At 43.3% G+C, this 17,071-nt stretch overlaps 2 protein-coding genes across 2 annotated transcripts; one reads left to right on the forward strand and one right to left on the reverse strand.

The window, feature by feature from the left end:
• Positions 1 to 3,400: 3,400 nt before the first annotated feature.
• On the reverse strand, positions 3,401 to 10,640 carry FOXM1 (forkhead box M1; the record flags this gene model as incomplete). The annotated part of the gene is made up of 8 exons (XM_082003479.1): positions 3,401 to 4,444; positions 5,553 to 5,734; positions 6,186 to 6,264; positions 7,219 to 7,263; positions 7,854 to 7,982; positions 8,408 to 8,620; positions 8,834 to 8,982; positions 10,094 to 10,640. The coding sequence occupies 8 exons, from the start codon at positions 10,638 to 10,640 to the stop codon at positions 3,401 to 3,403; spliced, it is 2,388 nt and encodes a 795-aa protein (XP_081859605.1).
• A 3,234-nt stretch (positions 10,641 to 13,874) lies between these two features.
• RHNO1 (RAD9-HUS1-RAD1 interacting nuclear orphan 1) lies at positions 13,875 to 16,916 on the forward strand (the record flags this gene model as incomplete). The annotated part of the gene is made up of 2 exons (XM_081998239.1): positions 13,875 to 14,042; positions 16,257 to 16,916. The coding sequence occupies 2 exons, from the start codon at positions 13,875 to 13,877 to the stop codon at positions 16,914 to 16,916; spliced, it is 828 nt and encodes a 275-aa protein (XP_081854365.1).
• Between the last annotated feature and the right edge of the window lie 155 nt (positions 16,917 to 17,071).

Below are 17,071 nucleotides of genomic sequence, written 5' to 3' on the forward strand. Positions count from 1 at the left end.
ACATAATAATCTTACCCTGCAGCCCCACTTCCACTGTTCCCACCATGACCACACTGCATATGCCTCAAGCACTTGCCCGAAAGTACAAAGTGCTTGAGTTCAGCTGTCTTACTTGTCTGTCACTTCACTCCTGAGCAATGGCACCCTTGAATGGTCCAGTTGCTTAAATATGGGATACCTAAGCAATGACCTCCAACAGCAAACTGCCAATTTAATCTGACATCCTCCAAATAGCTGCTTTGCTGAATGATTAGAAGCAGAGCTCCCTGCTTCTCTGCCTCATGCCATGCTTATCTGCCTTCCAACACCTGATCACATTTAATCTTACAGATCTTCTGTTGCCTAGCCCTGGGATATTAAGAGCAATGTCCTTCTCCCTCTGTGACAACAGAGATGTGAAACTTCTTACTGCTAAAGATACAAATATCCGTGACTTCCACACTTGAACAACTTCTCTTCATAGTAGTTCACATGTTGCAACAACTCATTCCCATAAATAGTGACATGTAAATACCATCAGGGAAAGAACAGAAGGAGAATTCAAGACGTACAATTTTCAACAAGCTGGTGGTAGTCATTCAGACACTGGTGTGATGGCTTTATAGCTTTTTGTACAACTTTACAGAGATTAATATAACAGGATGAAATTAAGGAAAGGATCCAGGCGGACTATCAGGCAAACACTTACAGAGGAAGAGAAATAAAGTAGTCTTCCTGAGGGCTGTGATGAAATTGTCACCAAGTAGGGCTTTGAATTAGGTTGGGCAAAACACTGGGATATCTGCTGTGGGAGCAATAGGTAGGCCTGCTTAACGGGATTTCTCCTGTTGTTCCCCCCACCTTTTTTGATGTAACTGCCCTTTAGCGGGTCTTCCACTGGAATACTTAGCAGGAGACAAAACCAGTCTTTGGCACCACTATGTTCAAAATATAATGTGAGGTGGCCATCAAAGCCCTCAGCTGACAGGGACAGCAAGGGATCACCCACTTGGAATTGACATCATCCCAAGGGCAAAAGCATTTCATAATTTGCTGGATACATGAACTTTAGTTAGCTGGCTCTTGGATGTCAGTTGTGTGCACACATTCTCTCAGGAGCAAGAAGTGTGGTGAAAGGGAGATAGGATGTCTTGAGAAACCCAAGTAGAGTCCTGACAGCTGTGTAACATGTACTAGCAGAAAGTGTGCCACAAACCACAAAGGGCTTCTTCTGTAGCCTCATGACTACAATCTTGCCTTCTGTCTGCATCTCTTCTTCCCCCTGGGCCTAAGCCTGGGTTCATGGCTTTCCCCTCAGCTCTCCTCCCTGAAGACGTATGTGCTGTGTAGCGTTAATCAATTTTCACAGCAGTCTGTTACAATTTCCTGGTCAGAGAATGAGGATTTCAATCCAGGCTGGAGGACATGTCCTCTAGTAAGGAGTTCATTTGAAGCAAAGAAGGAATCAAGACCTCCTGCCCTCACAGGCAGTATTGGCAAATCAATCCTAAACAAAATACACTTAAGACACTACTGGCACCCAACAGGTCTTAGTTCTAAAGCTTTCTGAAATCCTTTCTTATTTCCTGCATAGGTGCAAGGAAACTGAGACTCAGTCAGAAGTGATGGAACTTCAACTTCTAATCACTGACAACAATCTTCTGGTCTGAAATCCACGTGGCAACCTAGCAAAACATTTTTCACTGTTGGCCTCAAGCTGAGCAATCATTTCTGCTTAGGCAGACAGAAAAGCAGATCAGGGAGTCCAATATTCCTCTGCAGAAAAACAGAAATAATAATCATCAACACAAAGTGCTTGAAACACCTTCTGAGGGCAAATAACCTCTAACAAGCACATGAGAGAACTGCAGTTATGAAAACCACATACATCTAAACCTGGTTTTGTGTTTATAGGGGAAGGCAGAAATACAGGTTTTTCAGTGAGACTTGTTTTGCATTTACAAAATACAGAAACTAGCCTGCTGGTGGTGTTCTGATGTTTTAGACTAAGTTAGTATGTTTCTGGCTTGTAAAGTCAGGATTTATCCATGAACAGCAGGAAAAAGTATATTATATAAAGCAAGGGGTTGAGTAACAAAATCTAATGTGGTATGGCCAACATGTCCTGAGAAATACTTAAAATGTCCTGATGGTCACTTACTCAGTGATCACAGAAAACACACACATTAGACAGACAAAAATTGGTTGTTCAGGCTATGACCCAGCCTGAGCCCACTGCTAAGAGTGAAAACAGTAAAGACAATACTAAGCTGTGTTCCCACAGAAGTTTTATTGAGTATGTAGGTACAAGAGCCATCATTTGTCTGTAAGCAGAAGGATTAGGTCTTTCCCATGGCCATTTCCTCTTTTGATGTGAGTTCTAGAGAATTGGGATGAGTTGTCCGATTGCACCAAGAGAAACATACCTTATGATTCCAGAGGTCACTTTTCAGTGGAAATATCGGCATTTGCTGTATAGGTTCTTTTATACATTTTCAACTGATGTTTGTAATGAGGGCAGCTTTAACCATTCAATAGAAGTCCATCTTACTGCAACAATGACTCTGCCTAGTCCTCTAGGTACATAATAATAGGACTCTGGAACCAGAAAAGCTATACAGCTTGATCCAAGCTCTCCTCCATTCCAGCCTGGGAAAAAGAAGCCAAACCAAGATTTTATGCTGCAATCCAGATAACAACCTGTTTCAGTTTGACTTCAGTCACTTCTAAGTGGTTTTTTAGATCTTTGCCCCAGCAACCTTCAGAACAGCCTAGACCACTGTGTTTCTCAAGTCAAAGAAGGAAAAAAAAAAAAAAGTATTTTGGGCTCTCATCTAGGGTAGAAGAATATCGGAGATGTCGAATATATGGACAACACTGTAAGTCAAACCCTTTACAAGCCCAAATAGTCCCATAACCCTAAAAGAATAAAATTATTATTATAATTAAGGGCTAATTTAAATAATGTACAGTATTTACAGCCATAAAACTACACAGAAGATACTAAGTAATAGGAGAACAAAGTAAAAGGAAGTAAGGACAGAGAAGTTCCTAAGCTCTTTCCTATTGTACATAACTGAGGAGTGCATCCATTTCCTCTGATACCTTGAGTAACAAATGCCATTCAGAGCCTACTTCGAATGTTCTCTTGATAACGTCTCCCCAGGGACTCTCATCTCTAGCACAAGGTTAGAGAGGTTCTATCTTGTTACACATAAAGTCTACTGCAGCTTATAAAGGGAGCTTATAGCAGCCAATAGGCCTGTCTCCCAGCTTAGCAGGAGTCTAATGCCCTCTGTTCTCATGGATGTGGGAATTAAATCAAAAGCAGACAGTCTTCTTAGACTACATGAACAGAGCTCAGATGAGAAGAGTGCTTTCTGTAATATCAGAACAAGCCAAATTCAGTCCTCAGGCCAATTTACTTCAGTTCAGGTATGAGCTGAGACCAACTAATGTCCGTTCCTAAGTTTTCATCCTCAAGACCAGGAAAGCTGATATCTAGAAGGATTTTGCTCAGACTGTCATTCATGGTGTCCAGGATAAGGCCCTCCATGAGTGACCGATTTTCAGTAAAGCCAGAGGCTGGCAGTTCAACAGATGATTGCCTAGTAGGCTCATGGATAAAAGCCGGAGAGCTTGTGAGGGGGGCATGCACCATGTCACTGGATTCTGTATTGAGCAGTTCCCGAGGGGACTCAAAGAGGGGATTTTTAAGGGGTGTGCTGTTAAAACCCAGCAAGTCCTGGTTCTCCTGGAGGGGTATGAATGGCAACTGAATGGTTCTCACTGGGCTGAAGTCCAGCTCGTGACTTCCTTTGGCTAAGGATACAGACTTCCCGGGGTCAAGGCCCCCTAGTGGGGGGGTAGTAGTTGCTGAGACTTTACTGGGAGTGGAAGAAACAGGCAATTTGCTGAATATCTCCTTGACTGGTGTTTTAAAGGGCCCCTCCTCCCCCTGTGAGCAGCTGAGCTGTGATACATTCTCAAGAGGCTGGCTTTCCTGCAGGAAGGGGCGGTCTGCCCCTAACCGGAAAGGGTCAAAGCCATTGTTTTCTGGCAAAACAAGGACAGGTTCTTCTGAGCATGGCAGTGCTAGGCGTTGTTTCCTTCTGGATCTGCCCATTTCCCGCCTCTTTATAACTAATGTGTCAGAAACACCCTTAGATGGCGACTTCAGTATGGTGAATTGTTTCTTCTCCTTTGTGGATGAGACTGGGAGGAACAAGCCTGGCTCTTCCTTTACTGTTACGGTTGAGGCAAATGGGGACAGCCAGTCATCCAGTCGAGAGCCTTCCTCCTCCTTTATACAGATGCTCTCAGGGAAAGACGCTGATTCTTCACCAGGCTGGGAGCTGCTCTCCTTTAGGGAATGAGTTGGGGAAAATAAACCTTCATCACAATGACTCTCCTCTTTGACAGTAGCCATGGGTAAAGAGGATGACTCTTCTGTAGAGGGTGACATCTACAAAGAAACACAAGTGATATGCAGTCAGTAAGCAAGGATCAAACCCACACAAAATCTGGATGATTGTGGAAGGAAGAGAGACTGGCACTTAAGTACAGGAGAACAGGTAAGAGGAGGATCTTCAGAAAGCAGTAACTATAACAACAGATAGAGATTGATATCTGTGTGAAGTTGATACCAAGAAGCCTACAGATCACGTGGGAAAGTTTTTAGCCCACTGTCTGGAAGCGATGCCCTTCAGGGCACTTCTGCTATAAGGAACTTCTAGGAGTACCAACAGAAGGAGAGCTGAATACTCCTGGAGAAGTGTAACCCTTTTGATTCCTCCTTACACTATCTAGATGTGAAATAACAAAATGAATGAGGACAGCTTTCCCAGAAACCAAGGAAAAAGAAAAGAAAAAAAAATTATTGAGGTTATCAAAAGAAAAAGAGCACAGGGGAAAGACAAATCATAGCAGGAGAGAACATAAAGCAGCAGGCACACAAAGGAAAACAGGATTATGGTTAGACAGGATGGAAAAAGTTAAAGCTTTACAATGTCTAAGCATCCCAGAGCAGTCAGTGAGATGCCAAGATAAAGACTTGTTTAATAGCTGTTTTGTTTGTGCCCAGAATAACTGGGAACTCCACAGAATTAGCAACCATCAGGTACTGAAAACCTCTTGGAAGAGACTGCATGCAAATCAAAGGTCTTTCAGAAGAAGTTCCCTATGTTATGTGTCTCTTCAGAGCTATCAAAAAAATGAATGTTTTAGGGGCAGAACAAAGCTGTTTCTCCAATCCTTATTTCTTCACACCCAAACAGTAGAGAAAAAATTTTCTTGACCAATCCATAGAGCCCCTTCCTCTAGTGCATTATAGTAACATCCTTATAGCGAGTCAACCAGCAGGTAGTAGTCACCCTAGAGACAGAAAAGGACAGCAAGGGTTGTCACTGTTCCTTAGTATGAGCTTAGAGTTTCAGAGCACTTAGCAAAGATGCACAAAGGAACCAGATGAAGAACAGGGGCTATAGAAAAGGAAAAAACAACCAACCAACCAACCAAAAAAAACCCCAAACAAACAACAACGCCCCCTGCCCCTCAGAAATCAAGAAACCAACCTTTGGGGCAATGCGCACACGCTTATTGCTCCGGAAAGTCTCTGAGCTGTTGAGGGATGCTCCCTGTGCCATGGCTAGAGGAACCTTCATAGAAGGCTGCAAGACAAGAGGCTGACTCAAAGGAAACTGGATCGGAACCAGGTAGGAGTTGATACGAGGAAGCAAAGGCTTCATCTTTCGGCCTGGAAGGAAAAAGAATGGACTCGCTAGCCTCTTGCCCTTCCTCTACTACCTCTTGGAACCCAAGCATCTAACAGGAAGTCTTTCTAAATACCCCAGAATAAACATCCTATCAGAGATAGGCTCACCTGCCTTCTCTGCTAATTTTGAGGATACAAATTGCAAGCCAGAAGACCCAATGAACAAGAAAACAGTCCTTCATACAGATCCTAGCCCTCAAGTTGGGGCAAGCTCTGCTCTCACTCCATTTGAGTACCCAATCTCCTCCATCTCCCCATTGCATCTTCTCTCAGACATAGCAGTACTGCCCTCAGCTCCAAACCTGACAGTAGGAAGCCTAAAAGCTGACAAACCTGGATAATGATTTCTACTTCTATTCCTAATGGAATCTGGGAGAGTGTCCCAAATTTATGGGGCTAATTCTCTTTGGCATAGGCTGATGTAGACACTCACGTGCATTCTGGGGTTCAGTTTTGCTGCTGCTGTTGCTTCCCACGTTCTTCTGGGGATCTGGAAGATGTCTCTTTTGTTGCTGCACTCATTGTGAAATAAGAAAGAGGAAAAGGAGAAAAGAAAAAGAGATTTAAACAGAAGAACCTATCTTGATTCTGCTGCCTCATTCAGAACTGAGAATCCAGAAGCCTGTGCTGCACTAATACTGAGAGAGCAGGTGTTAGCACCCAGCACTCTGTCTGTGTACCACTTGCTCTTTTGCAGCCATGCCATCTCAAAGCCAGCTGCCAACCAAAAGCTGTGTAGAAAAAAAGAGACAGCATGACAGAGCTGCTCCAGCTGCAGACTCTACTGTAGAACTGACCTGTTTTCAGTGTCCTCAGTGCCTGAGGAAAGGTGAACAGGATAGCTTTATTGCATATTGGATCTATATACAAACCATAGACCAGATAGATGTTCAAGTGAAATACCAGAGGCAACAGAGGAATCAGAAGTCTAAGCAGATGGAAAGAAGGCCAGGGCTGTAGCTGTGACAGAAAAGTGTTTGACTGGCTGCTTGCAGATCTGTCATTGTTAAAAATGCTGAATGCAAGAGAGACAACAAACAGCTTCATCCTTCTAAGAGTCACAATGCAGCTGGTTTCCAAAATGAAAAAGGAGCACAGAGAGAGATCCTATTCTCTCTGGATCTGAGCCCCAGAATAGATTGGGACTGCTGCCACAGAGATGAGGATTTTACCAGAAATCTCTGTCTGGGCTTATTCTCTGAAGCTGTTGGTGCCCATTGCAGCCTACTTCAGCAGTAGATTTCTAGTTGCTCAAAGCTGTACAGCTCTACCAGCTGTACAGAGAGCATATCATCTGAAGGCAATTAACCTTTGGCTTTACTCCTTTCCCCAAAAAAGAGTGTGTACGGAGCTGTATGAGTAGGTGCAGCAGTGACCCAGTCCCCCTCCCTGAGCCTCTTGTGCTTTCCTTCAGTGACTGGCAGGAGAATGGAAGCCCAAGCCCCGAGCCAGCGGGTAAGTCTTACTGATTCAGAGTGCTCAGGCGATGTTGGTGACCCCAAGTCCAGTGGCTGGTGGCAGCAAGGCATTGAGAGGGAGAAAAATAAAATGACGTTATCAACCAAAGGGGAAACAAATGGGACATTTTAAACTTTTATAATCTGAGAAAACAGTCGATCTGCCCACCCACTGCAGAAAACAAAGAAGAGAATCTAAACACACCTATATCAGAATCACAAGCTGCATTTATCCCATAAAATGGTACTTCCTAAAATACCTAGCTGGGATAAGGGCAATTCCAACCTATGACTGCCTAATCAAACAGCATAGGAACTCCTGGTTGACTTCAGCAGAAAGCTTCTCACTAGGAATTTGAATCAGGCCCACAGAAAGAAGTTGAACAAGCTCACTATTACATTTGGCACACCATCTGAAGAATAAACGCATCTCACAGAAGCTCCAGTTCATACACACAGCCACAGCACCTTTTCTTTCAAATACAGAGCTCATCTATATGTCAAGAGAAGTGACTGAATCCAGCTTCTACAAAAAGGCTGATGTCAAAGCAGCTTAACTTTCCTGTTAAAATAAGGTGCATCTGACTAGCATGGCATTTAGGAACTGTATAGCCTGTCTCATTTTCTTTGCATGAGGCACTCACCTTAAATACCTGGTCCAATGTTAGGCAACGGTTTGCATCAGGGTGAATAGTCCAGAATGAGATTTTACCATTAGCAGATGTCTCACGAACAAACATATCATGAAGAGACAGGTTGTGCCGAATGGAGTTCTGGGGAGAAATGGGTGAGGGGGAGGTTGAAAAGCAGTAGTTTTGTTATCAACACAGTAAGGCCTACCTCAGACATGACTGCCCTGGCAGAGGGATTACATTCCAAATGTAATCAAGGTCCAACATGGACCTTTATATTCACTGCATACCCAGCCAAACCTGTCATCAATCTCTTATTCTATTTACTCTTGAGATGCCTATTTTTACTCCAGTGATCAAACATCCTATCCTCTTACCTCAGTGGAATGATAAAAGGGGTACAAGAAGTGGAACAGGGAACATCTGGAATGAGAGGGTATTTGGGGTGGGGTGTTTAAATTCATTTCTATCTTGCTCTGCAGGCTGGGGAACAACTTTTCATTTTCATCCAGAAGGCTTATAATATCACCCTGTGTCCCACAGCAACTTGAGGGCCTGCTTGTTACCTTCCAACCTGGCTTAGCCACATGTTTAAAATATGGGAAATGATCCTCAATCCAGGTATAGATGTCCTTCAGAGTCATACGCTTCTTCTCAGTGCTGTTGATGGCAAACTGGATCATGGCCATATACGAGTAAGGAGGTCGTTCTGATACTGAATCCTGCCATGAGGAGGAGGCGGCAGCAGTAGGAATAGCAGCAGCAGAATCTTCTTCAGCCTGAGAGACAGAAGGAATGATACATGAGTGCTCACAAAGTTGACAAGAAAGGCCATGGAACATCCCTGGATCCTCCAAGTTCTGCTATTCAAATCAGTAAAGGCCAAACTCAGGTTATTTAGAAATGGTAATGCCTAGTTCTTGCAAGTCTTCTGATCCATATGGATTACTTCCCTATCAAAAGCATACACTCTGTTGTCTTCTCCTGCTTACCTTGATTCTTTCCTGCGGAGGTATCTGGTTCTCTTTCTCTGTGTCTTGCTTCACAGAACAGGGACTTAGCCCATCAGATCTCATCTTCCCAAGCCACTGGATGTTAGTGAGACTATTGTCCAACACAGAGCTCATTGTCTCGCCACTGCCTGTTGGGATAACAAGCCCATAGCCCCGCTTACTCGTGAGTAAGTAACCCTCTTTCCCCTTCATCTCAAGTGCTAAAAGGAAGGCACTAGTCACAGTTCTAGAAGAGGCATCCCTGTCTCAAGATAGGGACAAGATGGTATTACAATGCTAACATTTCTTGTGGAAAGAATTCAACCTCGAATTCCTGATTTCATGGGATTCTGCCCGATTTCTGAAAAAAGTTGCAGCCTTAAAAACAAACATTCAAACCAGACTATTGCTCTCAAACAAAACAGGACAATGTTGATCCAGTACTTCAGGAATTGAAGTATTTTTAGCTAAGGGATGAATCTAGTAAGCAGAAGCCAAGGAAGGTGGTGACAAACTCCAACTGAAAGACCTAGCACATGACCCAAGTCAGAAGCTCAGATGTCTCCAGGTTTTTGTACTGCAGCAATGAAAATTAACACAGTTTTGTTATTTCTGGTGAGGTTGGTTGTAGCAATGCAGCTATTGCAGCTGTCTATGGGTTCCTGTCAGTACTATACTGTGGGATAAGATTTACTACAGCCCAAAAGCTACATAAGCTACAAAAGCTTAAAATAGCTGAGCTGAGCAGCGCTTCGAAGTAAAATCCATCCCACTTCTAACATGTATTCAGCAGCTTCATGAGACAGCCAAGGAGGAAACAGACTTGCCACTTAGTTATCAAATGATGGGGATCATCCCTTTTTCAAAGCTCTAGGCCCGTATGTTTTGTCACCGACTAGGGTACTCTGTATTAGTCTTGAATTCAGCCATAACCCTTTTGCTAAATGAAATTTTGTCTTTTGTTCTTCTAGACTTGATTTCCTCAAGCCAGCCCTTCTTTTTCCCCCTGCACTAAAATTTTGCTTTGCTATACACCTTTATATACCATCTCTTCCACCAAAAATATATCCACTAAGATCCTTCAGATTTCACCACATATGCATAGGTATGTAGATTATTAAAATCAAATCCATAGCTATTTTGTAATTAACAAAATAGTTTTCATTTGTGCATACTGAGATCCAAGCACTACACTCATTGGCCCACTTCACATCTCTTTGTCTATGTATTGGGACAAAAAATAGTGTAAAGATTACATACTGTTGCTCTCCTGTTCCTGTCCAACCACAGAATCAATTCCTGAATGCCAGAGCGTTGTCCCTCTTGCAAGACCAGCTGTCTGTGTAACATTCTTCTCTCTTTCTTCATCTGCAGCCTTGGTTGCTGCACTGGGTTTCTTCTCTGATGGGAGATGCTGTGATGGCATTGGACCTGCTGAACGGGATGTGCCTCCACTGCTAATGAGAATGAACTTGTTGGGCCCATTGTTGCCACATTCTTTTCCTTTTGCTGTCAGTGCCTCTATGATGCTCTGGATATCAGCATTTGTAGGGATGGCCACTACTTGAGTGTTGGGCATGGTAGGATGGTCAATTATCTTTATTCCTGCTGGGAATTTCTGCAGGCCACAGTCCATTTTGTCTCTGGGTTGGCTGTTGTGTTGGTTCTCATGGCTGTGCTCCTGCTTAAGAGTCTTTTCATCCTGACCACTGTTCTCACCTCTTGCTGAAGTACTGGATGCATCCTTCTGTGGGAGGGTCAGTTTCCGTCTTTTCAGAATTAAGGGCCTGCGAGGGCTGGTCCTCATTATTGATCTATACAGTCACTCTCCATTGAGAGAAACAAGAACAAACCCTGGAAAACAAAAGATACAACATAAGAGTGCAGAGGGCAGGAACAGCTAGAAAAGGTGCAGCAAATTACCACAGGCCTCCCACAGTGCATACGTTCTCAGCAATTGCTACAAAGCTAGAAATAAGGAAGGCTATTGGAAAACAGTACTGTACCTCTTTTATCCACACGTTGTGTAAGCAGGACAGGAGAGATATTTACAGAGTAGATAATTTGCATCAGAAATTAGGAGCCACAGAGTACATAATAATGTACATATACATACCTTCCCAGTATATGTGCTTTACAGAAACAGGGACTAAGACTTAGCTGTAAAGTGACTTGACCAGCATCAGTCAGCAAGCTTGAGGGGAGAAAAGCTAGAACATAGAAATAGCAGTCCCGATTCTTATATCTCATTGCTGTAACCAGCAGATCATACAACCTGAGAGAAAAGGGAATTTAACAGTTGGTTTAAGATCAGGGAAGGAGAGATTGTCCTGAACATTACAAAAGAACACAATAAATGTAGCAGAAGCTAGATGCTTTAAAATAAATATTAAATAAATGCTTTAGTCATTCGTTCTGTAGATTTGTCAAGAACCAGATAAATAAATCACTGGGCAACATACAATTTAAATGTCAAACTTTTGGACAGCAGACAATTTAGATTATAAAGCAGAAAGTGGAGGAGATAAAATTCAGAGATACTGCTTTTGGGTAAGATGCAGTGTGTCACTTCTGAGAACACCACTTATAAATATTATGTCATTCAAGAATTAGGTGACTGCTGTCTCTTGCAGCAAACTATACCAGAACAAGAATACACAAATTGTACTTATTGTTTATCATTAGGGATGGCAGGCAGAATAGAAACAAATAACAAAGAGGCTTTTTGCATTGGTGGATTTGACCAGGCCAGCAGACAAACAAGAAAATTCTTAGTAGGAATCACCTACAACAGATACAAACCGGAAAGTCTGGCAGATAAAAAACTGAGCTGATGCCCTATGTGCAGGGAGCAGACAGCCCTGTGATCAGGGGCTGCCCAGCAGCCAGACACCACCGATAGAAACGTTCAGCATTACACACGGGTTGTAGCACCCAGGCACACACATGGCCCTTTGCAATCTGCTCCACTCCCTTAAAGAGAAATCCCCGTAAGGCAACGACAAAAGAGTAACCTCCAGCTAGCCTCCAAAAGGTTGCGTTCCCGACAGGAACAAGCTGCTTCCTAAGAAGGCCTCGAGCTGCTACCACCAGTGTAAGCCCACGGCCTACACACTGTGTACTCTCGGCCCCAGAGGTGGTAAGAGGGGAGAGCTAAAGAGCTCCTGGCTCCTTCTTTACCGACTCCAATCCCAGCTCTGCCGCGCTCGACAGTAAGTCCGTCTAGGCCCGGGCCTAGACGTTTTCCTCTCTCAGAGGCCCTACGCTCTTAGCGCTGCTCTCGCGGGGTTAACAGCCCCTACTTCCAGCCCCCGCGGGGAGTCACCGGGGAGATGGAGGCTGCGGTGGGGGCGGGTGCCGGGCGCAGGTCGCGACTCACCACCTCCCCGGCCAGGCAGGGGTACGGAGGGAGGCGACAACTCCAGCGCTTCCGGGCTCTGCCGTCGCTCGCAGCAGAAATCGTTTCCCGGTTTGAATTTGGCGCCCGGCGACTCGTTAGCATCACGTGCCGGCCTGGACCAATGAGATGTAGCAGGGGCGGGGCGGATCGGGCCAATCGGCTTTGGCAGCGGGGTATACGGATGTGCCGGTAGCCCGCGAAGGGTTGGGGTTGTTTAGGCTGTTTGTACAGTTTTTGGTTGCAGGGATTGTGTTGCTTTTTTTTTTTTTTTTGGGGGTGGGGGGTGGTTTGCTCAGTTGGCGCTTAAGCCGCGGGCCCTGTCTTGGGAGAGCCACCCCCACCCCGGCAGGGGCAGCTTCGGGACCTTCCTTCAGCCGCGCCGCCCCGGGCACCGGCCGCGGGACAGGCAGCCGGTCGCTGGCCACGAGGGGTTCCTCGTGAAGAGCCGCGGAGTTTCACCGTTTAACGGGTGTTACGGCTGTATCTGGCTAGGGAAGCTCGCGGGACTCCCTGAGGAGGCTGCGCGTTTGGTAAGCAGTCAGGCTGTTGCAGTCTTATGCGTTTGATTAAAGAATGCATTTCTCAAAATGTTACGTTTAAATATTCCTCGTCTGTGCTAATCTGTTTTTGAATGGAAAATTAAACTCAATGTAATTTCAATTAAAGCTTATTTAACAGGTAAGAAAAAGTCATGCAAGATATGTAGAATACAGGAGGCACATGTCAAGTATGTTATGTATTTTAAAATTCCTGAAATTAAAAAGTAGAGGTAGTTAGTAACTAGAAATGGGAAGACTTCTCGTTTTCTCAGCCCTACAATATACTTCAGCATTGCAAACCAGTTTTATGGATTAAACTGAAAATGAAAACAAGTTTTTCTTTCAGTTCTTAAACCATTCTTTGCTTGTGACTAGATTAGGTATTGAGCTAATGTGAAGAAATTATTTCTTTAAATTTTTGGATAGCTGACTTGACATAGCCAGTTCAGTAGGTCAACTACTCCCAATTTATTTTTTTTCTTCTCTCCCAGCAGTTTGAATTTCCTTAAAATTTCAATGACCAAGACTATTTGAAATATAGTTGGTTCTGTATTTCGGTATTTCAGTCAGGCTTTATCATAGATGGATGTCTTTCAAATTACTCCTTAAATATTTTAATGAAAAAAATGCCCATGTGAGTTTGCCTGTCTTATGTATTTAAAATATGTATTTTCATAAGAAACTGATTTTTCCAGTAATGTTGAGTCTTGCTCAAAGGCCAGTTCCAAACTCCTTTTGCAGCGCTGGGACACTTGTTTTGTTTGCATCTCTGTCTACTCCAGTGTATTTGGCTATCAGCTTTCATGAAGTTTTGGAGCACTTATCTCTCTGCATTTCTAAGTCTACCTATTCTACAGAAAGTTCAAAAACGACTGGTGGGCAAAAGTCTGCATAGAGATGTGTGTGCTGTACTGTTGCATTAAGTGTTGTACTTTTGATAAAAACTAGAGCCAAGGTGTCCAAATAAGTTTGTCTTCAAGTCCATTTATTTGCCTTCTACAGATTTGGGAGCACTTAGCATCTCCTTGGGGTGCTTACCTCTTTCTCCAATTGGCTCTAGCAAGCATCATGAGGTTTCTAAGTGGTATTACCATATCTTTTGATGCCTCCGAAGAAGAAATGTACCCACAAGGCCAGGAAGGCAGAGCTGGTATTCCTTGAGAGGCCGCGAGAGGGACCCGTCCATTGCTATGAAACGCCACTACCTTCGGCCGAGAATCCAAGACGTGTTCCTACAAAACCTGTAGACCAGAACACCTCTGATGCCTGGGTTGGTATAGATTATTCTTCCCCCTGCGTCTTACAGCAATGGTTTTCAAGTTTCTCCCGTATGTCTCAACGGCAAGCTATCTGTTCTGGATATTGAAGATTAGTAGTACAGACCTGAATTCATTGTAGCTGCTTAAAGCATAAATAAGTGCTTTTGAGTTGCTTCACATTTTAACTACAACCACTACAGTCTTGGTTATATGAAGGCATAAAACTGTGTGCAGTGTGTACTGATTAATATGACTATTGGTCTTCTGAAAGAATAATTCTCATCATGAAAATGCTGTCTTCTATGGAAACAGAAAACCCTGCACATAATAAACATTAAGGGGAATTTTTTTTTTATTGGCTTGCTGCTTGAAGTAACTGCTGAAGTCTAAATGTTACATGTTAAAGTACTAGGTGTTTTGTTTAAATCTGACACTGCTAAATTTAAAGAACACAGGCTTTCACTTCAGGATTACTTGTTGTAACCTGCCCTCTTTTCCGTTCTGTGTGTTTTGAATAGTTTCTCTCTACTCTTCTGATGGGCTCCTTTTCTGGTCTGAAAAGATATTCCAGGGACTGTTTGCAGTGTCCTAAGATACTCCTTATATAATGTAATGATTTTTTTTTTAAGCAAACAGGTGCTGCAAGTACAGACTGTTCCTACACACAATAGTCATCACCTACAGGAGCTCTGTTTATGCATTATTGCTGCTTGACTCTGCTCTTCACAAAGCAGGCTCAGGAAGCATAGTTTCAAACCTGCATGAAACATTCCTTTGTTGCTGGTGACCTGGAGCTATTTCTGTGGTGCCTTAACCTTGAAGTAGAACATGTTCAATTTATTCCTCTTTAATTTTTTTATATGTTTGAGGCAGTTAGCTCTATGGCTTCTGAAACACTAAGTCAAATAACTGCTGTGAATAAGTATTCTTTTTCTTTGGAAGAGGTGGAAATACCCATACTGATACTTAGGTCTTTGATTACAAACATTGACTGATTCTAAAATTTGGGTGAAGATATCAGCACTGATACTGTTGGATTTTTCCGTTTGAAAATCCTGGGAGGTTTGTAACTTCTTGAAGCATCCTCTGCAGAGTTTCTGTCAACTTGTTTAAGTGGCAACTGATTTTCTGCTCTTCTCTTCTTGATGTTTTCTAAGGTTTTTTTTATACCTTTTTTGACTGCTAGGCTCCTGCATTGGTAAAGACTACCCTACATTTTCTCTGAAGCCAGGAAGTCATAGCCTCAAAGTCAGCGGTTCACCTGTGTTGAGTATGTGCCAGGATACAATTATCAGGGAATCATTTCCCTTTTCCTGCACAAAGGCTTTGCACTCAAACAGTTCAGTTGTATAGCAGACAATCACTATCCTTAATTAAATTGCACTTAGTTTTTTGAGGGACTATGTAGTAACTTAGGAATGATGAAAGGGGTCTGTAGTTAATCATAGCTAGAATGCAGTTTGATGTGCTCTAGGGAAAAGCAAATTGCAAGAAATGGAACCTGACTCTCTTTGTTGATACCCAGAAAGATAAAGAATACTGAAATAGAAGGACTTTCAGATTTTGAGTAAGAGTCCAGAATCCTTCAAAGAAATATAGATTTTTGAACTCTGACCATCTTCTATAGAAAGACAATTTTAGAAGTGGCTTTTGCGTGATCTGTTACTCCAGAATACAGAGATTAACTATGTTTTGACATAAAGACGTTTTGGGGGAATATTGTGAAAGCCATATTAACATAATCTAAGGTGATGGAGCTAAGCAGGCATCCTTTAAATCATACTGTAGAGGTTGAACTGAGAGCAATACCTGTTTAGGGATACTGAGGGTGTAGTTCATTGAATCTATTCAGAGTTCTGCAAAGACACAGAAAGAAAAAGGATCGAGCTCTGAACTGTTGTAAATCTGCAGAGGTTACAGGAGCGGACACCAGTTACGCTGTTCTTTAAAACTCAAATCTTGAGTTCTTTTTAAGTTGCTAGAGAATAGCTCACTTTGGGCCCCAATCACTTTTCAGAGAAGAGTGGCAGGAAATGATGTTGAAGTTCAGAGGTATCTCCTGCTTAGTAGCTTGGTTAGTGACTGATTTGCTTTGCTGCAGGTGGCATTACCCACTTAATGAATGCACTGAAAAAAGATGGGATAGGTGGGGGAGTAGAATCAGGTTGGCATTCCTTTGTCTGGAGAAAATTGTTGGTTTTTTCTTATTATGTCTTTTACTTCAGGTGTGCCCACAATTTGAAACAGCTGAGTCAGTGGTGTTGAAAGCATGCCAGAAGCAGCATTGTGGTGCTCACAGACCCCAGAATCAGGATGCCAACCACAGTTCACTTCACGCAGGAGGAACTTGTCGAAGAGCTATAGCCTGCAAATTTCCTTCTTTAACTTTTGAGAATCCAGAAGGATATGACCCCTCAGATCATCCAAATTGCTTGAGGAATAGCACACAGCAATCTCACAGACAGCCCAAGAAAGGGACGTCAGCAAAAGCCAATGTCCAGGTGAACAGTCCAGAGAACTGTAGAGAAATACCTTTGTTAGCTGCTCCCCAGCCTGTGGAGCCAGAATTCTTTAGTCCACCAGATGTAGAGACTCCACAGGTGCCTTCCATAAGGAACTGGAGATGCAGCAGCACTCTGCCACAGAGAAGTAGCCATGCCTGGCATCTAGAAAAAGAGCTGGCATTTGGTATTGATTCCTGTGGGAAAGGGGAGTCAGCAGCAGTACTGGTCACAGATACTCCTGAGCATGAGTATGGAGTAAAGGTTACTTGGAGACAGCGGCCTCATATAATGAAATACCTGCAGGAGAGAGGGAAGCTGAGTGCTGCTGACATACTGGTGAAGATTAACCCTGAGCTCCCAAGGAGGCAGAGCAATGTCTGACTTGGCAGGAGCAGTAATTTTGTTATGTGCAAAGACATATCCAAATAGACAATGTTACTTTCAAAGATGAAGAGGGGAGATCATTTAAGCCAAGCCTTGTGCTACTGCTGGCCGATCCTCCGGAGAAATGCTGCAAAGGCACGGGGAGGTGCTTT

The sequence above is a fragment of the Phaethon aethereus genome, assembly GCF_964289735.1.
Source record: "Phaethon aethereus genome assembly, chromosome: 1".
In the NCBI taxonomy this organism is placed as follows: Eukaryota; Metazoa; Chordata; class Aves; order Phaethontiformes; family Phaethontidae; genus Phaethon; species Phaethon aethereus.